The sequence below is a fragment of the Syngnathoides biaculeatus genome, chromosome 12 (genome assembly GCF_019802595.1).
Source record: "Syngnathoides biaculeatus isolate LvHL_M chromosome 12, ASM1980259v1, whole genome shotgun sequence".
Lineage (NCBI taxonomy): Eukaryota > Metazoa > Chordata > Actinopteri > Syngnathiformes > Syngnathidae > Syngnathoides > Syngnathoides biaculeatus.
In genome coordinates, this window is record NC_084651.1 from 21,979,351 (window position 1) to 22,005,115 (window position 25,765).

General features: G+C 39.3%; 1 protein-coding gene across 6 annotated transcripts in view; it reads right to left on the reverse strand.

Moving 5' to 3' along the window:
- The window catches only part of LOC133509485 (serine/threonine-protein kinase 32C-like), a 91,165-nt gene that overhangs the window by 10,003 nt on the left and 55,397 nt on the right, over positions 1-25,765 (reverse strand). For 4 of the 6 annotated variants that reach the window (XM_061836530.1, XM_061836529.1, XM_061836527.1 and 1 more), the window contains 8 exons: positions 25,212-25,363; positions 12,369-12,542; positions 10,229-10,266; positions 8,937-9,026; positions 7,299-7,402; positions 6,664-6,780; positions 3,225-3,350; positions 1,974-2,102 (listed from right to left, as the gene is read on the reverse strand). In XM_061836530.1, coding sequence (XP_061692514.1) covers positions 1,974-2,102; positions 3,225-3,350; positions 6,664-6,780; positions 7,299-7,402; positions 8,937-9,026; positions 10,229-10,266; positions 12,369-12,542; positions 25,212-25,363 — 930 coding nt within the window. Of the gene's footprint in view, positions 1-1,973; positions 2,103-3,224; positions 3,351-6,663; positions 6,781-7,298; positions 7,403-8,936; positions 9,027-10,228; positions 10,267-12,368; positions 12,543-19,918; positions 19,966-25,211; positions 25,364-25,765 lie in introns of all 6 variants that reach the window. The other 2 variants (XM_061836528.1, XM_061836531.1) reach the window with 2 other exon arrangements.

Consider the following 25,765-nt stretch of genomic DNA (forward strand, 5'->3'; position numbering starts at 1 on the left):
GTGTGCACATGGTGACTACAAGATACAGTACAATATGTGCATACTGGGGTGACGTTAGTATCACTAATACCATTACTGTCTCATGAGAACAGACAAAGTGGGGGAAAAAAAAGAGCGATTTAAAAAATAAAAAAAGAGACAAAAAATAAAGGCTGAAGACATCTGGAAAAAAATAAATCTACAACTGCTGTTTTATATTATAATAATTTAATTGTAAAAAGTTTCCTTCGGCTTGTCCCGTTAGATGAACGCTCACATTTGTTTGGGACAGTTTTTAAGCCGGATGCCCTTCCTGACGCAACCCCTCTTGGGGAGTGTATTAATTTCATTGTAAATTTGTTAGTTACTCTATAGGTTATGTATGATGATGAAAATGATATCCAAGGTTAAGGACCCTGAAGTGAATTAAGAATATACACTAATTAATACAGAGGGCCCCGTAGCTCAGTGATTAGAGCACTGGTTTGGTAAACCAGGGGTTGTGGGATCGTATCCCACTGGGGCCTCCACTCTCTGAGAAGGGTTGCATCAGGAAGGGCATCCGGCGTAAAAATTGTGCCAAACATACATGTGCATCCATCTAAGTTGACACACTGTGGCGACCCCGAAAGGGACAAGCCGAAAGAAACTTACTTACTCATTAATATAGAGGATTGAGGCACTGCTGGGAAGACTTTATGGAGATGTTTATTATTATAGTTTGCAACATACTGACATAAATTTTAGACATATTGTATGTTGGAAATCATTATATTGTTGCCAGTGGGCGTATGTTTTTTTAAGACTCGAGGAGGAAGCCGGAATAACCAGAAAGAACCCACGCGTGTACACAAAGGCCACAAACCTGAACGGAGAATACCGCCCTCATTCACCAACTCTTAAGAAATACAGTATCTAAAGTCTAATATGTTGCATCACTGAAAAGCTAAAATAATTTATAACACAAAAGACAATATAAGGTACTGTAAAACTCAATGAAGGCTACATTTGCAAAACATCACTGTAAAGTAGTTGCATAAGACTGTGACTCCAGAGGAAGCTGTGCGAGACATAAATCATGTCAACTGTAAAATAAGGGTGAAAAGTATAGTTCAAATGAGTTAAATCTTGGATTGCAATGCTTAAAGACAAATGAGATTATAAAACATCAAACTAGTGCGAACTGAAAACAGTTTTTCTTTCCTCTACTGTATATACTCATACACAATGGAGAATTAAATGTACGCAATTTATATTGTATTTTTGTGGCCTATGAAACATACAGCTATGCAACGTTAGATGCAACAGTAATGGGCCGTACAAATTTAGCTGCATTCCTGTGCTGAGGTTGGGGGGAGGTGCCTTGCTCAAGGGCACATTAACAATAATCTGGAAACAGATTACGATCTCTCCAAAAACAAGTAACTGACCTTCAGTTTTGAAACAACCTTTTATAGATTTTATGAGCTGTTGTTTGTTTTTGTTTTTTTTTTTTGTTAGATTATCCCATTATTTTAAAAAAAGCATTGATCATGGGCCCAACAATCATAAACTACATAATGCAATTTCCTTTGCATGAGGATGTTCTTAAACTGATTTGAAAGCTGCGGATGGTTCAAAACGGTCAAGAAATGTGGAAGGACAAGGTAAAATTGAAAAATATTTCTTCCTTTGTAAACTTTATTGTCAAAATACAGATAATTGATTGTAAAACGTGTCAAAATTTGGAACTGACAATTTTTTGAGGAATGCAGAAAATATTTCCCTATATGTTCCGAACTAATATTTTGGAATGGGAATGTTTGGGAACTTATTTATTAAACCTCTCAAGTTGAAGAGACGTCTTAAATTAGATGAATGTGTTGTGGGGATGCTTTTAATCATTGGAGAAAAAGGGATGTAGAAGGATGAAAACAAAAGCTTTTTGGTCTAGAATACCACACTTAACTGTTTAAACTGTTAGAAGTAACAAGTTGACAGAAAAAAGTACTCACAGACTGTGAATCTTTGCTGTTGTCTCGAGAACGGTTCTTGGCCAATCTTTTTTTCTTCTTGTGAAGGGGACGTGATTCCAAGATCATCTCCTCCAGCTCAAAGGTAGGGTCGCAGTGAAGGCGACCTTTCTATTTGATGGAAGCAAGAATCCAAAGCAGCGAATTAGAAACAAAATAATAATAATAACACTGATACAGTAGTGTTCCAAATAATAGCATTACAATATGACTAAACAGATTAATCAGGGTTTTCATTATAGTTTTGATTGCTATATGTCAAACAAGTGACCAGTAGGTGCAGCAGATTCCCAGAAAACAAACAAGACCCAGCAATAGTGATATACACACACACTTAAGACTGTGCAATTGGGGAATTTGTTGAAAAGGGTGCGTTGAAAAAAACATCAGTGTGGCATTCAATTAGTGAAGTCATCATTTCTGTGAAAAACTGGTGTGAATCATGTGGCCCCTTTTTAAGGATGAAGCCAGCCCCTGTTGAAACTGCATTTCTCATTGAAAGCCAGAGGAAAATGACTCGTTCCAAACCAACAAAGTTAATGTCACGGAGTGGCCAGACCAATCCCCAGACTTTAATCCAATCGAGCATTTATGGGGTGACATAAAAAATGCTGTGTCTGAAGCAAAACCAAGAAATGTAAATGAATTGTGGATTGTTGTTAAGGAATCTTGGAGTGGAATAAGAGCTCCAAGGTGCCATAATTTGGTTGACTCCATATCACACAGATGTGGAGGCGTTATAAAAAACAAACAAACTGTGCTCAAACAAATAATATTATCTGAGTAATTCAAAGGATTAGTGTATCCTAAAAACAAAAATGTTCGTACAAAATAGTTTATAAAGTCAATGGTAGACTGCTATTTTTTTCTCAACACACCCAACACACAACAAATTCCCCAATTGCACAGCCTTAAGAGTGTGCATGCATATCATGAATGCAAGGTCTTGTTGGTTTTCTGGGAATCTGCTGCACCTACTGGTAACATATTTGACATGTAGGAATTAAAAAAAACAATCTGAAAATGTGGATTGATCTGGTTAGTCACATTAGGCACTATTATTTTGAACACTACTGTATCGGACTCCAAGGTACCAAAACATTCTGTATTGGCCACAATATATATAGTAATAGCAATAAGTGTTAACAATCAGTTTACATGTTTATTATTTCTTCTTAATGAGCAGAAAAAAATTAGTGTGTGTGTGGGTGTGTTGGGTTGCTCTAAACTCACATTTGGAACAAATCCGGCTTCCATCTTCTTTTTATAAATGGCGTCCCAGTTGATGTCTGCGAGGTAGGGAGAAGTCTGCATGTCAGACAGGCTGGAGAAACGATGTTCAGGGTTCACTGTAAGTAGCTGGTGGGGACACACACACATCGTTTTAGCTATAGTAACAGCAGTTTCCAAATCAATAAAGGCTAAGGGTGTACTTGTTTTGGTTAGACTCAAAGTGAAAATACGCCAAAAACACACTGTTCATGACAACCACATTTTGCATTGGTGTGTTGTGTACACCTCAACCAGTGTGGTGCTCTCTGTTTCTAAAATTCGAGAACAAATGATGGCAAGTTTAAGATTTTCCAAGTGAAAGTAAAAAACACTGCAAAGATGCTGGGTGTCATGCAGCCTATCCTGAAATTCTTCTAAATCTGATGAACTTTATAACATTGCAACAAAAGTGTAATAGAGAATGCAATGCAATACAGCGAACACATTCAATTCCATGAATAAGGTATGAATTTGATTTCCCACCTGTGGGTATGGTTGTTGCAAGGTAGACTGTGTTTTTCTTATTCGGGATGTGCACCCATCAAACATTTGGAGACTAAACGCTCCAAAGCCCTTCCCAAACTGTCACATAAATCCATGAACAGTGACTTGCCCTATTTTTCTTAAACAGATGCCTTGCTGCAAAGAGTTTGCAAAAGCCCTCAATAACTAGGCTTCCACTGAACTTTAAACTTATTAGAAGTGACGTTTCAGCTCACATGGATGCACGAACCGACAGGGGGCAGTGTTAATCCAACCAGTCTTTCATTTAGTTGGGCCTGAAATTGTATCTAAACAAGACAAGACCATCTTCGTTGAGATAGGGAATATTAGTTGATATTTCAGTGTTTTACTTCCCGGTTAATATAGACAAAAATAATAGTGTTTTGCTTTGGCTGATACTAAAAACACTTTGTGTGCTTGTTTGCCCCTTGTTTTGTTTGAATACTGTACAGTTTCCTCCTGCAGGGCCAGATAGTCTGACTCGCTGGAGTCGAGACAGAGTAATCGATTAGCAGCAGAGTGGAAAAGACCAACACCCCATCCAGAACATTTACGCAGACACAGTGCGTGTGCACACTCGTAGTGGCAAATAATATACATCGCTTGGCATCTGGGGTATGTATGCTCCAGCACACCCGTGACCCTAGTAAGGATAAGTGGTACGTAAAATGAATGAATGAATGTCTTACAATGACAGACTATTGTTAAACTAAAATAAATATGAACAAATATCCCCAAGAAAAGTACTTTTCTTTCATTCAAACATTGAACAGAAATTCAATTTAGAGCTGAAGGGAAACAGACGATTTTCACCTGAAAGCACATATGAAGCACCATGAAGAGGTTAAAGGGTGTGTTTTGATGCCAATGATCAACCCCTCCACAAAAAAATACAAAGAAAGAAATGTGTACATACAGTCCACAGTTTCTCTGCCTCCATCTCAGATTCCTAGCCTACTGTTTCTCCTCTCCCTTGTCCTGAAGGCCTCCATTCAGTCTCCCTCAAGCTGTAGCCTACCCATTTCCCATCGATCTCCCACCCAACCTGCAACCTCCTTTCCTGTGGCTTCCTGCTTCTTTTTTTTCCCCCAAACCAAACTGCGACCTCTAATATAGGCCTTTTATCCGCCTGTTTTGCTATGCTCCTCCTTTCAACCTTCCCTTGACTTGATTTTGTTTTCATTATGCTTCGATTTTTCAAAGCTTAATGTCTTACATTCAGATTGTTTATGATGGTTCATTGTTGATGACCCAAAATAAAAAAATGGATGTTTGTACATGAATAAATTCTAAAATGTCTATTCAATCAAGAGGAATGCAAGGAACACAAACAATCTAATTATAAGACAAAATGGATATTTTTGTTCCTCTATGCAGTGACATAAAAGATCACTATAGAGTCGAATACACCATTAAATGCTCCAGAAATGTAATTAAGTAAAAAAATGTGCGTTGATGTAATATAGTGAATATTGGTAAAGAACAACTTTTTTGTTTGTGTTTTTTTGCAAGTTTATTCATCTTTCTTCACCATGAGCCCCAACAAAGTTTAGTGGAATTAAGTTGTGTGTATGCGTACATTTGTACGTATGTTTTCTCTCAGCTGTCTAACATTTGCTTCCTCCTTCGTCCCCCACGATGCTTTTGCTTGTCATTCACCCTTCTCTTCGCAGAGTTGCCAAAAGCCAAAGGGAAATTAACAATTTTTATGGTTCTTTACATTATGTACATTGGATGCTTATTTTTTTGGCTGAGGGGTGGGGGGTGGGGTGCTTGGAATGGCTTAAGCTATTCACATGTAAAAAGCACTTCTACTCATGAAAAATTCACATTATGGAACTGCTTCAGCAACGAATTAATTTCATAAGTAGGGGTAACCACTGTATATGCTACCTTTGGGTCAATTTTTTTAATGTTAATTTAATCATATCTATGCAGATGACATTTATATTTAGCAGTGTCTCCATATGACTACAGTTCAATTGAGTTGTTGTTTCACTGTCTAAAGCATATAACTTTGAGCCAAAATTTTCATCAACAACGACATAACAAAACTAAGATAATTGTTTTTGGCAATAAATGAAAGAGAACAGAGAAGAGTTATTAAATATCTGGACTCAATACCTTTAAAAACCAAAGGCCAAGTCCAACACCTTGGTGTTCTGATCAATCACAAAAACTGCCTTTTACCATCTGAAGAACATATCCAGATTGAAAGCTTGCATGTGTCAAGCAGACCAGGAAAAACTCATCCATGCTTTTATCTCAAGTAGACTTGACCATTATAATGGTCTTCTGATTGGACTCCACCCCCCCCCCAAAAAAAAAGCATTAAACAGCTGCAGCTCATTCAGAATGCTACAGCTCAGGGTCTGACCAGAACAAAGAGGTTTGAGCATATAACTCAAATTCTAAAGTATTTACACTGACTTACAGTCAACTCTAGAATAGATTTGAAAGTTCTGCTGCTGCTCTATAAATCAGTAAATGGTTTAGGTCCTGAATACATCAAAGAAATGGTTATGGAATACAAACTCAGTAGGGCTCTGAGATCGATTGACTCAGGTCTAATAGTGGAGGGCAGAGTCCAAAGCAAACATGGTGAAGCCACATTTAGCTATTGTGCTGCACAAAAATGGGATACTGGTAAATTGACAAAAGAGATTACGTCAGCCCCAAGTGTGAATGCTTTCAAATCCAGGTTAAAAACTTCTTTTTTCTCATGCGTGTTAAAGTATTTCCACTGTTTTAAATATTTTATTTCTTTGTATAGAAATGTTTTTAGTCATGTAAAACAAATTAAGTTACTTTGTGTATGAAATGTGGTATACAAATAAATTTGCTTTGCTTAGACATAAACATAAATCACAAGTAATTTCTAATGTCTACCTCTTACCTTCCTCATGAGAGAAACCAGATCTTTGGGCCAGGCTGGGCTGTAGTGGACACTGACTGTGCTGAAGAGTTGGAGTAGAGACTCCAGTGAGTTACTGGCATGGATATCATAAGGCCTCTGGAAGCATGACATCATTGAAAAGAAGAATTGTGAAAGTAGCATTAAAGAGGACATGTTGGGGAAAATTGATTGAATACCGTATTTTCCGCACTGTAAGGCACACCTTAAAGCCTTTAATTTTCTTAGAAGCCGACAGTGCGCCTTATAATCTGGTGCGTCGTATATATGGATCAATATTGAGCCTTTAGTGCAGCTCCATCTAATTGATGTACAAGTTAACCTCAGCCTGTAGCGTCTATTCTATGCGCCTTATATTAAGGTGCGCCTTATATAAAGGTGCGCCTTATATATGGAAACTGTTTTACAATGGGCCATTCATTGGAGGTCTGCCTTATAATGTGGTGCACCTTATAGTGCGGAAAATACGATACTGTATTCTTAATCCTTAGGATATTTTGACAAAGCATGTCACTGCTATGTTATTAAAACACCTGGGACTTGTTTTATGTTGTAGAAATATCCATAAAGTACGTGTGCATGGAGTAAAAATTCAGTGTTTGAATCTAATACCTTACCCATCCCCGAAGAACTTCGAAGACTGTCACCCCTAGTGACCACCAGTCTACTTCAAAGGCATAGCCCATTCCTCCATTCATAAAGGACTGAAAGATCTCTGGCGCTGAGAGGGAACACAGACAGTGAACAGAGTTCAGGTTTCTACAAATGCACAGAAGGCACCAATAATGTAAGAGTTTCTGAAGAAATCAGCGGACCTGTGACTTTGGCAACTTTTGTTGCAGCCGCTTGTTGCACATTAGCTTCCTTGCTACATAATTATTGGCACTGCATACTGTAATTCTTCTTATATTTAAATATAGAGTGTAAAATTGTAAATCCAACATCTCATGATTCTGCTCATCACAATGCCTGGATTGTCAGAACTTGGATGTCCTTAATGAAAAGCATTTGTAAGAGCAAAGGTAATTGATTTGATTGTGGCTGAGGCCAGTTATCTGTACCCAATACAGTGGAACCTTGGGTTACGAATGCCTCTGTCCATGAACAATTCGGTTTACTGTATATTCCGAATTTTAGTGTCAAATTTACCTCTAGTTATGCATTACCTTTGGTTTGGGAAAGGTCTTGGTATGGAAGAACAGAAGGATCTACTTTGGTTGTCCTTCTACTTGCTCTAAATAGCGATCAGTGACTGCATAATGCTTGAAGTACACTGAAAACTATTTGTCTGCTAAGCAGCGTAAAACAGAAATCAGTTCTATGTGGAAGTTCCGCCTCCGTTCAGATTATATATATATATATATATATCTATATATATATATATATATATAATCAAATGGGCTAAACATACAGAATGGCACTCAGTATAAAAAAGAAAACTTTTAAAGATATTGTTGGGAAGTTTAAGTAGAAGAGCGGAAAGATCTGCACTTTGTGCAACAGTCGCTGAGCTAAGGTAGGCACCATTATTGTTGGAGTTTTTATGCTCTTCAGATTATTAAAGTGACAACATGAAAAGGTGCTCACTGGTAACAGTATGAATGAGGCAATAAAAAGTGATCAAGAAATGTGCAGCGAAGAAATTGGGATGTGGCACCTTCTGAATTTTTTTCTGAACAGAAAAAGAAGCTTCCTGGGATCTTTTTTTTTTTTAAACCACAATCAACCAATGAATTAGAAAAGAAACAAACAAAAGAAAAAACTCTTGAATCATAATTTCCTGATATTGAGGAAGATGAGTGAGTAGCTATAATCCAACTTGTCTTTTCCCTTCCTTAGTTAAATACCAATACATTTTTCTTTATTTCTTTATAATAGTGTGTTTTCACTTATTTCTGTCCTGCACAGTTTATTTCTAACCACACAGTGATAAAACGGTAAGTATAGTTAGATTTTTGGGCTGGAATGGATCAATTGCTTTTCCAGTCATTTCAATGAGAAAAATAATTTCAGGTTATAAATGAGGTCACGTATTAAATTCATAATCCAAGGTTCCAGTGTATTCATGGACCTTTTTGTGCAATGTACAATCATGCTAGAATGGAAAAAAGCCTCCCTCTAACCTTCCCTGAAAAGGAGAGACCAGTGTCTAAAATTTTTTTGAAAGCTGAAGAATTAAAAGTTAACCCTGAGCGCTGTTTGTGTTTCTCAGGACAAAGCAATATATTAATCATACAATGACACTGTAATGTTACCCATGTACGGCTTGGTTCCTGCTAAGGCCGTTGCGCGCTCTCCATCCTTTATTATTGTCGCTATGTTAAAGTCTGTCAGATGAGCATGGCCTGAGGGAACAACCAGAAAAGCCACATGTTCTTTACAAAATAATTTTGACGTGAAAAATAATCAAAGCTGAAGGACATTAATCTTTCTTGTTGTTATGAGCATCAGACCTGTTTGTGAATATTATCATCCATCCAGGTCAGTTCATTCTCAGGGCACTGAATTCATGGCAAGATTATTAGAAGATTATTTTTTCTCACATCTTAGCAGGGTTCAACAGATCATGCAACCAAACTTCGTTACGCCAGACTACTTACTATCCTGTCCTAACTAAGCATCTTTACTGTTGCAGTGTTTTAGCCTGCTTGAATGATAAATGTCTTCTAAAACAACCTGAACAGTCCAGACTTTGTTCTAGATTCATTTACTAAAGTGCCAGCAGGGCCATTTGTGTATGCCTTTTTCCCACCTAGTAAATATGAGCAGCAAATTCCTCTGTGGTTAACTCTAGAGTTGTGGTCAACGCTCTTTGGTTCGGTGGTGGTGGTAAACTCCTGAGACAAGACCACCCACCAAAAAAACCTCCCCAAAAAAACAGGAGTTGCTGAAGGCTTTGAAATGGTGTGTAAAGTTTCCTTTAATCCTTGATGTCAGAGTCAAAAATAACAACAAGAGTAAAACATTATTACATTATTATTACATAACGGTAAAAGAATTACATTATTTTACAGTTTTAAATTGTGGGAAAAAAATCCAATTACTTAAACTGTTACATGAAAATACTAGACATTAAATCACTGGTTTTCAGCTGCAGCTATTTTCATTATTTAATGATCAACGCACCTCTAATGTACTGTATTTAGACTACAAAGGAAGACTCTATACCAGGGGAGACCAACGCGGTGCCCTCGAGTGCATGGTTGCCCGCGAGGACCATTTAAGGCGCCCACGAGGCATGTTCTGAAAATAGCACAGGTCACAAATCGTTATTATTATTATATGTGCTATAAATTTTGACTCTGACTTGCATACATTGTTTTTCTAAATAATGTCATATATGATAAAGTATTTATATATTTGTAAAGTATAAGGAGTTGCGATATTTTGGGAGTTTGCATAAACAAGTCATGTAGCCCTTCATACGGTCGGTGCTCACGAAGTAGCCCTCAGCCTCAAAAAAAGTTGGTGACCCCTCTTCTATACCTGATAACTGGAAGCAAGCAACCAGAGAAAACAGTTTCATAAACAAAGATGGCATCCTTACCTTGTTCATCCAAAAGAATGTTGTCTGGTTTGACATCTCTGGAGGAGACGAAGACAAATACAACGCAAAATTAAATTATTCAGTGCATAAAGGAAATACTGTACTATGTCAGGAATGTATACAGTATGTTTCTATATAGTAATACATTATTGTGCTGTTATTGATCCTGGTCTTGATCTGGTAAACAGGGAACATTGAGAGTCCATGTGTGGAGGAATTACAAGTTGCGTACATGAAAACCTGTAAGGGGTTGCAACACGTTCCCAGCATATGTGTGAGCATGACCATCAAAAGATAACTGGGATTAAGTTGTCATTTTTCAGAATTGAAACCATTCCAGAATGCAAAAGAAGAATACATGGAGACTTGTCCAGGTTAGTTAGCACATGCTCGATACCAGTCAACCAAACTACTGACATATTCAGCCACTTCATATTTTAGCAGTGATTAACAAATTTTTGGCTAACGTAAGCATTTGTGGATCATAGACATCCTACTGTATGTTCCAAGAACTAAATGCTAATATCTGCCAAAAGAAAAAAAAAATGGAAGTTGTGCTGTCATAGTGCAGCAAGCAGGAGGGGCACACATGCATATTCATAGGAGGGCTTCTAAAGACAAGCTACACTAATATCCAATGAATAAAAGTCCCTCAACAAGCACGGCATTTTGTAGCAAGCAAGAAACCCGTTTTCTCTTTAGCCAGAAATACCCTGGATGAGGAAATCTTATGAGACAAGATGTTGGTGCGCTAAAATCCTGATGGAGACTACACATGAGGGACTCAGCCCTTTTCCTCCTTTAGTAAAAGAACCACTATTGCCTCCTTGGGCATAGCAGCAGCAGTTGACTGTTGCTAGGAGACCAGAGACCTTCTTCCCTCAGCTAGTGCAACAAAAATAATTGTATGGTATTTTCCTGTCAGAAAGCTGCAGTGTGGAACAAAATCGAGTAGCTCAGGGTGGCCATGGTTTGGATTACGGGACAGAGTGAAGACCGTGACAAAAACAGAAGTGGATTACAATGGAAAAACGTGAAATAAAGTCAAAGTGTTTTTATTAATTGTCTATTGGCTCGGTGTGCAGAGTTTACTCTTAAGAGCTGCCAGTCATGCTGCAAAAGGAAGAATCACCAGTAAATCATATCCTGATGTAGAATTGGATTCAAATGTATAGCAAAGCTCATGAAGTAAACACGTTCCCTTGGAGATACACAGACAAGTGCACATTCTGTACAGGCACACACCGCAGACACTCAGTACACTGTAGCCCAAATGAGTGTTTTGAACAAGGTTCAGACTCTTTTTGGTGGTTCTAAATCTGGGTCTGCAGGGAACTAGCTCTTTCATTGGCTGACGATTAACGCTGTGCTCAGCATATTTGAACAAAGGCTGCACACTGAATGCCCACACCATGACTGCGGATGACAAATGGTTGAACACATAAAAGACTGTTCAGTGAAAATATATTTATAGAAAAAAAAAGCATAGGAATCTTCCAATTGCTGGTAATTACTAGTGAATAACTGTTTTGTTTCATCAATTTGAACAGCTGCATAATTATTCCTAAACAGACATCCTGAATCAGGTCAGTTCTGAGAAACGTGTTTTATTCTTAATCCAGAATTTCCCCTCAAACAACTTGGAAAACTGCCTCGTCCAGATAAAATTATGACATGGAACATCCACCCACAAATTTATTTGTGTACCTGTCGGTGCATTATCACTTGACACTTCCAAAAGAAAAATCCCAGGCTCAGGTTACTGAGATAGCATGCTGTGTTCGCCACCTCTATGGGTTGCTTAAAGCTGGGATTAGTTTAACTTCATGCCTGCCCACCTCAATTTGCCAGCAGTTATTTTAAGCGTTATTGCTCCCTTCATTCCACTGACATCCTATACGCTCCTGTCAACACATTGTTCCTGGCTGAGATCTGCGAGGCTGCGGTTTTAGGAAAAAGCTAGTGCATCAACAATGGAAGTCATGAATACAGTAAATATTGATCCTAAAGCATGTTCTCATTGACTCAAAATTTTGGTTTATACTTAATAATAATGAATGCATGTGCACAATATTTGTCACAAAAATGCAGGACGGCAGGTACAGTACGTAGGTGAAATTAAAATGCGTTGAATTCATACCTGTGGATGATGTGCTGGCTTTGCAGGTAGTCTAGTGCAAGTGTCATCTCACAGAGGTAAAGTTTAACAGCATCCTCGCTGAAGGGGACACTCTGCTGCAGGTGGTAACGGAGGTCTCCTCCGAGTAGGAGATCCACCACCATGAACATGTCCTCCTCATCCTGGAATGAGTACCTGGGGTGGCGTGTTTGGTTGTCAAAGGAGAAGCACACAGTATTAGATCCAAGCTGGGTTTTTAGAGGAAACGAGCTATACACGAAAAAGGCAATAACCCGCACCATGCATTGACATAACAACAAAGCGTGTGCAAAGCTTGAATTGTTTGAAAATAAATCCCTTTTTTTTGGTTTGTTTTTAATCCCACAAAGACAGAACGCAAGATGCGCATTTAACGTGTGTTTTCATTTGTGGATGTATACACCTTAGACTGCGGGCAGAGAAAACTTAAACATTGCAATATGCTTGTAACATTTCACTTAAATTGAGTGAAAAGCAAAAAGCTGAAGTGCTTGTTAAATTAAAGCCAGAATGGAGACCATCTTTGCATGAAGTGACTTAATTGGAAGCTGCTTTTGCTTCACAGATGACTGTTTTGTTAATCAGGCTTACTTAACCATGCACATCAAATTAAACAGGCTCTCGGTGGGAGAGTGGGGATTTGAAATGCTTCACTCCATGATTTCTGCTCCATAAACTGACCAATCCATCAAGCACACACGTTAAAAAAAACAAAAGTAAAACTGGTAACCACAAAATCCAACATATAATCTTGGAAAAGTAAGCAGAATATATTTTTTCCCCAGTTTGAAGAGGGGTGACGAGTACATATTTTTATTCTGCAAATTGCTTTTCTTTTAAAGACTTAAATTGCAGATTATGTTCTAGTTGCTGGCAACTGCAAAAAAAAGTAAGTCTCTTTCAGTGTCACCACAGCGTGTCATCTCAGATGAACACACATATGTTTGGGACAATTTTCTTTTTTTAATACACCGGATGCCCTTCCTGACGCAACCCTTCTCAGGGAGTGGAGGCCCCAGTGGGATACGAACCCACAACCCCTGGTTTACCAAACCAGTGCTGTAACTACTGAGCTACGGGGATGTGTTGCAGGCAACTGCATATCTCTGGTATTCACATTCTGGTCACACCTCTTCAGGTACAATGCCCTGCATCTATGAACCAGGAACTGTGTGTTATTTTTTTTTGTAAAGAATGAAAATGAATCCAAGGACAAACATGTTTTGGGCTCAAAAGAAAAAAAAATCATTCAAAGCAGTGTTTGGCTTCTATTCTGAAAGCTTTTGACTTGCCCTTGACTTTCATCAGAGAGGACAGATAATGGGAGGTTCTGCTTTGTGTTGCTATTAAATAATTCAAAATTACATTTCCTCCTGCATACAAATGCTTGGCCAGTTGTTGTATGATACATAAAGAAGAGCAGAACCCAAGATCATCTTCCCTGTACCAGAGGCTCCAAACAGATGGCTGGCCCCAGGATACAGCATTCCTCACTGTCACCTTTTTATCACCTTGTGGTCACTATCTGACTCACAGGGGCAACTTAACAGGACAGCTTCCTCTGCTGTGGCACTCGTGATAGCATTGCCCCACATTCAATGAGATTTTGCCTCCACATTTTGACATTGGTCAAAAAGAAAGGTCACCTAATTAAGGATGAACCAAGATCATCATAATAAACAATGAATGAAATACTGAATACTGCTGAACTAATATTGAATGCCATTTTTGTAAACAACAGGAAACAAAAATTTTATTTTCTAATAATGCTAATCCGTGTCGGGTCGCGGGGGCAGTATCTTTAGCTGGGATGCCCAGACTTTCCCCAGCCACTTCATCCAGCTCTTCTGGGGAGATCCCACGGCCTTCCCAGGCCAGCAGAGAGACATGGTCTCTCCAGCGTGTCATAGGTTGTCCCCAGGGTCTCATTCCACTGGGACATGCCCGGAACACCTCACCAGGGAGGCGTCTGAATGAGATGCCCCAGCCACCTCATCTGAATCTTTGCAATACAAAGGAGCGGAGGCTCAATTCTGAGCCCCTCCCATATGACCGCGTTTCTCACCTTATCTGTAAGGGAGAACCCAGACCCAGTGCGGAGGAAACTCATTTTGGATGCTTGTATCCAGGATGTTGTTCTATGGGTCATGACCCACCAAGACAAAGTCCACATCCCTGCAGACGCTGCACAGATGTGCCTGTTGATCTCCAGCTCCATTCTTCCCTCACTCATGAACAAGACCCCAAGATACTTGAACTCATCCAATTGAGGCAGGATCTCATCCCTGACCAAGAGAGGCTATATCCCTCTTTTCCCACTGAGGACCACGGTCTCAGATTTGGAGGTGCTGATTCTCATCCCAGCCGCTTCACACTCAGCTGCAAACCACTCCAGTGGGAGTTGGAGATCACAGCTTGATGAAGCCAACAGAACCACATCATCTACAAATATCAGAGATGCAATAGTGAGGCCACCAAAATGGACCCCCTCTATGCCTCGGCTGGACCTGGCGATTCTGTCCATAAAAGTTCTGAATAGAATCGGTGACAAAGGGCAGCCTTGATGGACTCCAATTCTCACTTGAAACGAGCCTGAATTACTGCTGGCAATGTGGACCAAACTGACAGCAGTCGTAAAGGGACCAAACAGCCCGTAACAGGGGGTTCGGTGTCGCATACGCCCAAAGGACCTCCCACAGGACTCATCGAGGTCCACTGTTGAAGGCCTTCTCCAAGACCGTAAAACATACAGTGAAGAAAATAAGTATTTGAACACCCTGCTATATGGCAAGTTCTCCCACTTAGAGGGGTCTGAAATTTTCATCGTAGGTGAATGTCCACTGTGAGAGAAATAATCTAAACAGAAAAATTCAGAAATCACAATCTATGAATTTTTTAAATGATTGATTTCTATGATAACAGCTGCAAATAAGCATTTGAACACCTGTTTATCATCTAGAATTCTGACCCGCAAAGACTTGTTAGTCCACTTTTAAAAGTCCACCTCCACTCCATGTACTATCCTGAATCAGAAGCACCTGTGTGAGGTCGTTCGCTGCATAGAGACACCTGTCCATCCCATACAACCAGTAAGACTCAAACTTGTAACATGGCCAAGACCAAAAAGCTGTCTAAAGACACCAGAGACAAAATTGTACAACTCCACACGGCTGGAAAGGGCTACGAAGAAATTGCCCAGCAGCTTATTGTGCCAAACATCTGAGATGACACGCTGTGGCGACCCCGAAAGGGACAAGCTGAAAGGTCAAGTCAATCTAACAGTCACAAGTCTGAAAGTACACTTGCTAAGTTGGCAATTTAGCTACAAAACGGAAATCATGAAAGTAAGAAATTTACTTTCTTTGTAATTTAAACAAAAACACTTAAAAAGGCCATAGATCTCATGAATTGTTTTACTATACATTGTGATGGATCTGATCTGACTTTCGAAGCAGGGTTATTCACTGCACTTATTGCATCAATATACAGTACCTCTTTCAGATGTGAGTGGTTATTCATCTGTTACAAAGTTTACATTTTTTTAAATGGTAATTTTTCACAAGTTCTCAGACAACTTATATTTTTTAATGTAAAACTTAAATATACTGAATTAAAATAACATACTGAAACTAATAATTACACAAATTAAGCATTTTGAAAAAATAAAAAGTGACACGAACTAACAAACATGCTTTAAAAAACAAAACTCACAATTTAATAAGTGAAAAGATAAAATAAAAAAAAATAAATGTAATGGAACATCCCAAACTATTATAACCCTGGGATAAACCGATTACCTGATTGATTATCACTGCTGATATTTGGTATTATGACTCATATGTGCATCTACCCCCCAACCCCATACATCAATTTAAAAATGGGTACATTTCAAGGAAATATTAATTTATTTCAAGTTTTATTTAGTTCTATATGAAATACTGCTTGCCATTGGAAAGCCTTACATTTATTGACTTAAAACAAGGATAACAGAGACATTCAGTGATAATGCAATTTTGGAAAAGCAGGGAATTTAGGGTATTTAGTATTCAGAGAGCTTTCATTTATCTGGGAGAAAACAAAGATGTGCTGTATATTGTCCAAGATTAAAAAAATAAGTTAACATTAGAGATCTTGAAAGCTGTTAAACATATACCTAATGGCATCTAAACAAAGTTAAGTTTGTATTATTCAAAATTTTCCATATTTTCCCTTTTACCGCAAATCAATGTCAGGCTTCTTGACTACTAATAATCGGTATTGGCCCTGAAGAAACGTACCAGTCTTTCTACATCTAATCACTCTTGTAATGCCACTTTGTGTTTATCCTGTTGCATACAGTATTTAACTATAAGCAACATTTATGGAGTGTTAGATTGTCAATCAAAACCCAAGACAAGTCAACATCTTTGTGAAGGGGTAAATGCCTGACAGCAATATGAAGTTTAAGGAGGTCTGTCGAAAAACAAAAAGAAAGAGGACACTTGGAAAGATCAGAACTTGATTGGGCGGCTAGTTTCAGCAAGAAAAAAATAAAGAGTAAGGTTATCTGGCTGGAAGGACTACATGGGCTGAAATAATCGGGCCATGATGACAAATGAGCGCAGGGAGGGAGGGAACATGAAGCTAGAAGATCAGAGGAAGAGAAGAACAGTTTTCAGGCAAAAAAAAAAAAAAAGAATTTGTGCTACTGTTGGCTGCGTTAAGTCTGCAAATTTTAGGTGGCCTATATAAAGTTGACGGGTTAGTTGGAAGTGATCACTCTGTCTGTACACAGTGTCTGTAAAAGTACCGCCTACTGTATACCTTCAGGTGGCCTGCTTTTACAAGGACTATCCTACTTATACTGCTATGAGCCACAAATAGTTCTCTAAAAGTAGTAGCACAATGGGTCACTTAACAAGTCTTCTAATTTATAGCTGTATACAGTGTGAGGGACAATACACTGTACTTTATATGCAAATGATTCACAATTAAATACCATCTTAGGAATTCTGACTGATGGTGGAAAGTCTTCCTGTTTCACAATCTCAAAACTTCTGAAAAAAAGACTTGATTCACCCAAGCCTGAAATCAACATTCCTAATGGAGCCTGAACAGGACGCAGCACATATATCCTCTCCACTCCTCTCGCGCAATTGGATTTTGATGATAGGATGAACAAGAAAATGGGGAATAAGGCATCCTAACCTTCTTCACATTGCCATTTTTGTTTAAAAATGCATATATTTTAGCGCTTCTTGAAATTATACTTGTTACTCTTGCGGCCCTATTAATGTTTCAACAAAGACAGCATCCATTGGGCGATGAGGAGTGAAGTTTCGGTTCTGTCCATCCCCCCCCAGAACAGAAAATACTTCAGTGAACACAGAATGGTGAAAGGTGACTGTGGGTTTGAAAGACATTTGAGAGAAAGAAAAAGTTTTCCCATATGCCATTAATTCTGGATATGACATGTGGAGGACAAAATATTCGATCTTCCCACTTCCGAGGAAATTCTGTCATTATTACTTTGACTCCTCCACACAGTCATGCAGTGAGGGATTGGCCGTGGCTATTAAAGTGGGCCGTAAACGTGACATCACCCCTGTTTAAGGCAGCCTTTACCCGGTTGATGGGATTCACCGGTTAGCCTTTTAATGAATTTGCTCTGAAACTGCAGATACCAGTACAAAAGCCCAACACATTTCAGGACATCTCTATGAAAGTCAGAGTTTAATGTATGTGTATGGGTTAAAGATGGAGGAAACCCCTACAAATCCTATTTCATCTGAATCTATCCGATTTCCAAAATACTTTCCCAGCACTGGCTTAAGCAACCCTCCCATTTTCTCTTCTCCACTACTGTAGGAATCTTTACTCCCTGTGACAACTGTTTGGTATATTCCTGGCTTCACGGTGACTACAGCTGTGTATTTGGCTCCGTCCTGGAATGGTCTAAAGAAAAGTACTTCTTAAACAACATCAAAGCCTGTGTTTCTCATGTTTCCTTTTGAGAATAGAGAGATCCCCAAGCCTCCAGCGACTGTAATGCACATCCATTAACAATTACTGGCCTCCCCAATTGCTTAGCAAGAGAAATGACAACACTAAAGTCTATAAACATGAAATCTGTCCGATCTTTCGGCTTTTCACTTTCACACTTGATAAATTCATACATTCGAAGCAGTTAGAAAATAAAGGAAACGGTAACATGAAGCCCAGGCTTCATAAGTCCTGTTTCATTACCTGTATGGCAGAGGCTATCAAGCAGTAACTAACTAAAGGCGATGAAATGCAACGCAGACTAAACAATAATGTCATACATATTCAAGTGTTTTTATTAAAACTGGGACATAAATAAGTTAAACATGAAATACATTAAAAAGTGTGGAACCGCCAAAATTCAATGCCTGTGAATGCTAACAAAAGACTACTGTACTGAATGCAGTCTCCACTTCCCCCTCACTAGGTGGCATTTTGGCAGGGGATCGCAGCAAAAAAATAATAATAATAAAAAAAAAGGAGCTGCATACAGGATGCACAATTTCCCATTAGGAAAAAAAAATCTTCTGCGATGTGGATACACACACACATGAAACCTATCATGCTCTCTAATATAAGCAGAGATCGTGACGGGCAGGGAGCCTTCATCTGATTCTCTGATCATGGCAAAAAAAAAAAAAGAAAAAAAAAAAAAAAAGAAAAAAGTGTGTGCGTACAGGGTGTCCCCCCAGGTGCCCATTAGAGAGAAAAAAAAAACTTCTGTGATGTGAACACACACATGAAACCCATCATTGTATCCAAGCCAAGCAGAGATAGAGAAGGGCAGGGACCCTTCATCTAATTCTCTGATCGGGGGGTGGGGGGTGCATACAAGGTTCCCAGGTGCTCGTTAGAGACAAAAAAAGAAAAAAAATTATGCAACGCAAATGCACACATGAAACCAACACGGTCTCTAAGCCAACCTGAAATAGTGAAGGGACCTTTCGTCTGATTGTCCATGTGCGTATGTGTGCACGAGCATGGCCGCTTTTGAAATATGGGTGCTCACGTGCACAAAGATAGATTTTCTCACGACGAACCAGTAGCTTCACCGTCACAAAGAATTGAGTGGCATCATCGGAATTAGTTCCAAAGACTAATGCCACGACAAGGATGGAATATTTTGGATTGAAGCCTGATGAACGCAGTCATTCTGCTCACACCAATTGGATGAGTCAAATATCACAATGCAATTACAAATGTGACAGTGTACAGTATCTGATGCTTGTGTGTTCACATTACAAAGAGTATAAGGTTACTAACAAATCCTGCAGACTTGTAAAGTAGTACAAAATTTGAATCAAAACAGGTTGCTTTTATCTACTTATTGTAGCTTACACTGCGACACATTCCCCCACCCTAAGTACCGACGGCAGGCAGCGGGCATTTGGTCGCAGCTTCAGTTTTCAAACATAAATGAAGGTGGCATGTCTGTTTATAAGAATATCCTCGCCCATAAGAAAAAAAGAGTGCCAACAATGACACATACAGTAGCCATGTTTTTCACTCACATGCACCAAGGACGTGACAGCAGAGCCGTGCCTACCAGCCGGAGGAACTGGAAAATATACCTGAGTCATTATTAATTTCTTGTGTGCCCAACATCATAGATTGATCATCAAAGCATAATGTTAAACATTTCTAAAAACTAATATTTTTTTCTTTTTATAGGAAAAAGGTAATCAAGTAGAGAAAAACTGATCGAAGGAATACATGTTTTGACATTGAACAATTTTTGACCTTTTGTTTCATTCTAAATTACAGAAGTGTATTTTTTATCTACGAAGGTTTAAACTTTGAGTGTTTAAATGAGAGAAATGTGAGGAAATGTTAATGCTAGTCTGAGAAAAGTTTTTAAAGTTTGTGGTTAAGGGTTTAACAGCATAAATGAGAAAAACATTGTAGAAAAAAAATGCAGTAAAAAACAAAAATTAAAAAAATCATGTAAAAGAAAACAAATCTTGGAAGGAAAAAAATATATAAAAAAAGTAAAAACAAGATGAAAAAATAAATCACAACGCGCATATTATTTGGAACATAACCCCTGGGTTAAATGAGGGAACACTGTCTCTTTAAACATAAACACAGGCAACAATCAAGTAAACGTTCATAAGCTAATGCTGTTATGTCATTTAGAGTGAGTGCCCACAGAGGTTTCATTACATTATCATTGGTGGACGGAGTATTTCATCACAAAGTCACTGAAATACACTTGTAAATAATTGTAGCAGTGTGGTGCATGACATTGGCGAACACAAATTATCCCCCTGGCACACAACTTAGTGAAACATTGTTAGAACAAAAGCTAATTCTAGTACCATCCATCCATTTTCCAAGCTCGATCCTCACAGGGGTAAGCGGGAATGCTGGAACCTATCCCAGCTAACTTTGGGCAAAAAGCGGACTACACACCGACCCTTTCAGCTATTTCTAATCTTTGCTAGTACTGCAGCTCGAGCTGACAAGTCATTGATGGAGATACTGTACTTGGTATGGGGATATTTTATTCTGGTTACGAAGTGCAAAATGGTGAACCAATATATATATATGTTTTCTGAACTAAGCAGATAAAGATTTATTTGGGGTAAAATTCATACTTAATGGGCAGGCAGGCAGACATTTCAGAGACTTTTTGCAACAATATTTAAAAATCCAGCCATCCCTTTCCAAAACCGCTTATTCTGTTCAGGTTCTCATAATTGTGAATAGTTGTTCATATTTGTTCTCAGGTGACCAGTTCAAGACGTATCCCACCTCTGGTCATCTGGGATGGGCTCCAGCAGAAGCGCAACATGAAAATGGATGGATGGACATTATTGGTCAAGCAAAATCAGGAATGGTTGGTGCTTTTTACATGCTTAGAAAAACTCGGTCACCTCTGGGCAATCTGACTGTTACCGAATAATTCAAAGTACATGGAGTTAAATCATGCGTTCATCTGAGATGACACGCTGTGGTGTCCTGAAAGGGACAAGCCGAAAGAAACACACATTTGGAGTTAAATCAATTCAGTTCAATCATTTTCTGTAGCGCTTATCCTCACTAGGGCCACAGGTATGGTAGAGCCTATCACAACTGACTCTGGGCGAAAGGGTGGATACACCCTGAAATAGTCACCAGCCAATCCCAGAGGCACATATAAACAACGATTCTTACTCACATTCACACCTGTGGGCAATTACAGTATTTGAACACCCTGCTATATTGCAAGTTCTCCCAAAAATCAGGGAGGGGCCTGAGATTTTCATTGTAGGCCCATGTCTACTGTGTGAGGGATAATCTAAAAAGAAAAATGCAGAAATCACAATGTAAGATTTTTTTTAACGATTTATTTTTGTGATTCAGCTGCAAATAAGTATTTGAACACCTGTCTATCAGCTACAATTCTGACCCACAAAGACCTGTTAGCCAGCCTTTAAAAGTCCACCTCCACTCCATGTATTATCGTGAATCAGATGCATCTGTGTGAGGTCGTTAGGTGCATAAAGACACCTGTCCATCCCATACAATCAGGAAGACTCAAACTTGTAACATGGCCAAGACCAAAGAGCTGTCCAAAGACACCAGAGACAAAATTGTACAACTCCACACAGCTGGAAAGGGCTACGGAGAAATTGCAAAGCAGCTTGGGGAAAAAACAGCCACTGTTGGAGCAATCATTAGAAAATGGAAGAAGCTAAACATGATGGCCACTTTCAATCGGAGTGGAGTCCCATGCAAGATATCACCTCGTGAGGTCTCAATGATCCTTATGGCCCCGTCACACCATGACGTTCTGGCCAGCGTCGTATAGCGTTTGAGGAAACGTTGGTAGTCGCCCATGGTCGCCGGGATAGCCTCAGAGTAGCGTTTTTTCCACACCAGTGAACGTCAATGATCGCTGGGAATCGGCGGAGAACGCCGGTCCGTAAAAAAAGTTTTGAACATGTTCTCACCGAGACCAGCATTCCTCAACGTTTAATTTTAAACGCTGCAGAACGTTCAAGAACATCCGTGGAGCATTTTACTAAGGTTCACCGAGCGTTGCACGCGTTTGCCTATCGTTAGTCAGTCGTAACTCTAGCTTTACTTGTTTGTTACTTAATTGTTCGCTTTGCAGTGAACGACTCACTGGCAACCTGTCAACGCCCACTGAACGATCCCCGAGCGCACACAGCGTGTAACCAAAGTGAAACGAACATCGTTTGGTGTCCATTGAGCGTCATTCAAGCTTTTCCCGAACTTCCACGCATATGGGTATATAAACCGATGCTTTGTAAAAGCAAGATCCATTTAATATTAAGCTACAGTAGAGAGCACCTACTATGGAAGATCCAGAAAGCAGCAATTCATTTTCGTGGAAAAACTCCACCAGACTATCCTCAACAGCCCGGTTCATGATCCTGCAATCCTTTCTCTCCTTCCTTTGTCTCTTTGTCGGACCGTCCTCACTGGGGTTTGCAAGGTGTTTAGGGTCCCCGGGGGTGTCACATGGTGCGTGACTTTGCGGACGTGCTCTTCCTCCTGCTGTTGTTTTTCTTCCAATCACATTGCTCGTGATGAAAGAGGATTAGCTTTCTTACTAGCAGCACTAGTTGCTGAAGTCCGCACCATGATGCTCACTGTTCTAACTCACGACAACAGCTGAAGTGACTATGAACTTTCCAACGTTTTAGTGCCAGTTAAACTGTAAAATTTCTATGCCAGCAAAACGCTTTTCTGTCGTTATTCACCCATTGGTCACACGTTCAACACACTCGTCTTCCGTTGACAAATCGCTCGTCGCGTCACAATGACGCGTTTGCACACGCTAATGGTTCTTAGGGCTATCTTATTTGGTCGCTGTTACACGCTTTTCGTGTGTCAGACACACTTTAAGTCATGCGTTAGACACGTTAATCACACGCCACATGTGTCATCCGCGTTTGAGAACGCTGAAACATAGAACGATTGAAATGTTCAGAGGACGTTGACCAGAACATCATGGTGTGACGGAGCCTTTAGAAAGGTGAGGAATCAGACCAAGACTACACAACAGGACTTGGTCAATGACCTGAAAAGAGCTAGGACCACTGTTTCCAAAGTGGCTGTTGGTAATACACTAAGATGTCATGGAAATGCATGAAATCATGCATGGGACACGCACATCTCAAGGCCCGAAGTTTGCCATTGACTATTTGGATGATACAGAGGAGTCATGGGAGAAAGTTTCATCGTTAGACAAGACCAAAATTTAACTTTTTGGTCATAATTCCACTCACCGTGCTTGGAGGAAGACGAATGATGAGTTCCATCCCAAGAACACCATCCCTACTGTGAAGCACAGGGGTGGTAGCATCATGCTTTGGGGTGTTTTTCTGCACATGGGACAGGACGACTGCACTGTTTTAAGGAGAGGATGACCGCGGCCATGTATTTTGAGATTTTGGAGAACAACCTCTTTCCCTCAATCAGAGTATTAAAGATGGGTCGTGCCTCGGTCTTTTAACATGACAATGACCAAAGCACACAGCCAGGAAAACCAAGGAGTGGCTCCATAAGAAGCATATCAAAGTTCTGCCGTGGCCTAGCCAATCCCCAGACCAAAACCCAATAGAAAATATTTGGACAGAGCTGAAACTCTGTTTCTCAGCGACAGCCCAGAAACCTGTCCGATCTAGAGAAGCTATGTGTGGAGGAGTGGGTCAAAATCCCTCCTGCAGTGTGTGCAATCCTGGTGAACAAGTACAGGAAACATTTGACCTCTGTATTTGCAAACAAAGGCTACTATACCAAATATTAACATTGATTTGGTCAGATGTTCAAATACTTATTTGCAGCTGTATTATACAAATCGTTTAAAAAAAATCATACATTGTTATTTCTGGATTATCTCTCTCACAGTGGACATGCACCTACGATCAAAATTTCAGACCCCTCCAAGATTTCTAAGTGGGAGAACTTGCAATGTAGCAGGGTTTTCAAATACTTATTTTCTTTGTTATATACATATCTATATAGATATATATCATATATCTAGATGGATATATATATGGGTTTTGTTTTTTTTGTTTTTTTTTTTGCAGCTGCAGCAGTAGGCGTAAGGAGAGCATCACGGGGCATATGGCAAACTAGAACACAGCTTTGGCAATGAAACATTCGCGAACTCTAAAAATATACAGAAGCGCAATACTGTACACTGATTAAAATGTAATGCAGTTGGTTCTCAAGATGGGTACAACCACTCACAATTAGACAAAATGCTTTTTCTCCCCATATCTCGTCACCAACATCACATTTTGAGGCCATCATGCATGCTGTGTGAGAGAAAATATTCTTGCTTTGAGAGTCTGGAAAAGATGGATGCACGCAATATCATGCTACCAATTACAGAAGAGTTAAGTGCTTTGTGCAATATGCCATGAATGGCGTGCTAGGTCCCCAATTACATTTGGAAATATGTCCCACGCAGAGATGAGCGGTGAATAATGAAAGCTGCCGCTACTCAGTGACTTATCTAACTCGAGGGAGAGCTCAGGTCAATTTAAAGCAGAGTAATAATCAAATGTGTTTATGCACGCTTCCCAAATTTATATCTTGTACAAATTATCAGTCAATACTTATTTTTGTGAATAATTTTTCTTTTTTTCTTTTCTTCCTCTTTGTGCCAAAGGAAGTGCTTGCAATTCCAGGTGCGGTATATCCACAAAGAATGTATCTACTCGTATTTGAGGCTCCAGATCAAATATCCATCCCATGAAATCTTCTTTTGGCCGGACATACATGCAAATAACAGACAAAGAATTGCATTCCACATTGAAAGTATAAAAAACATGAGATAGTCACCAGAGATTTACTAAAAAAACATGTTCAATTTCCTGTAGAATCTCAAGCTCCCTAAAGACGTTTCGGACCTCATCTCTTTCTATACACTGTTGTTTGTTCATGTACTTCATGGCGTACATCTTCTCTGTGTCCCTCTTTTGAACGATGCATACCTGCAGTACAAGTGACAGAATGAAGTCATGAGAGAATGGAGAGAGAGAGAGAGAGAGAGAGAGAGAGAGAGAGAGAGAGAGAGAGAGAGAATGGATGGATGGAGCAAAAGAAATGGTAAGTAATCAATTCAATGCACAATAACAGAACATACAGTAGCTGACTGAGAGGTACAAAAAAAATTCTACATATTGCTTGGGGATGCCAAAGACAAATGTTTATGCTCACAAATATGGATTTAACAGCATCCTCAGAGACACCACCATTAGTTTTTCAAAATGAATACTGCACTCTTACTGATGGAAAGTGAGAAAGTTGCCAGTTGAAACATTCAGTCAAAGGAAAAATAAATAAATACAAAATGTAAAAAAAACTCAATAGTGACAGCCTCAATATAGGTGTCA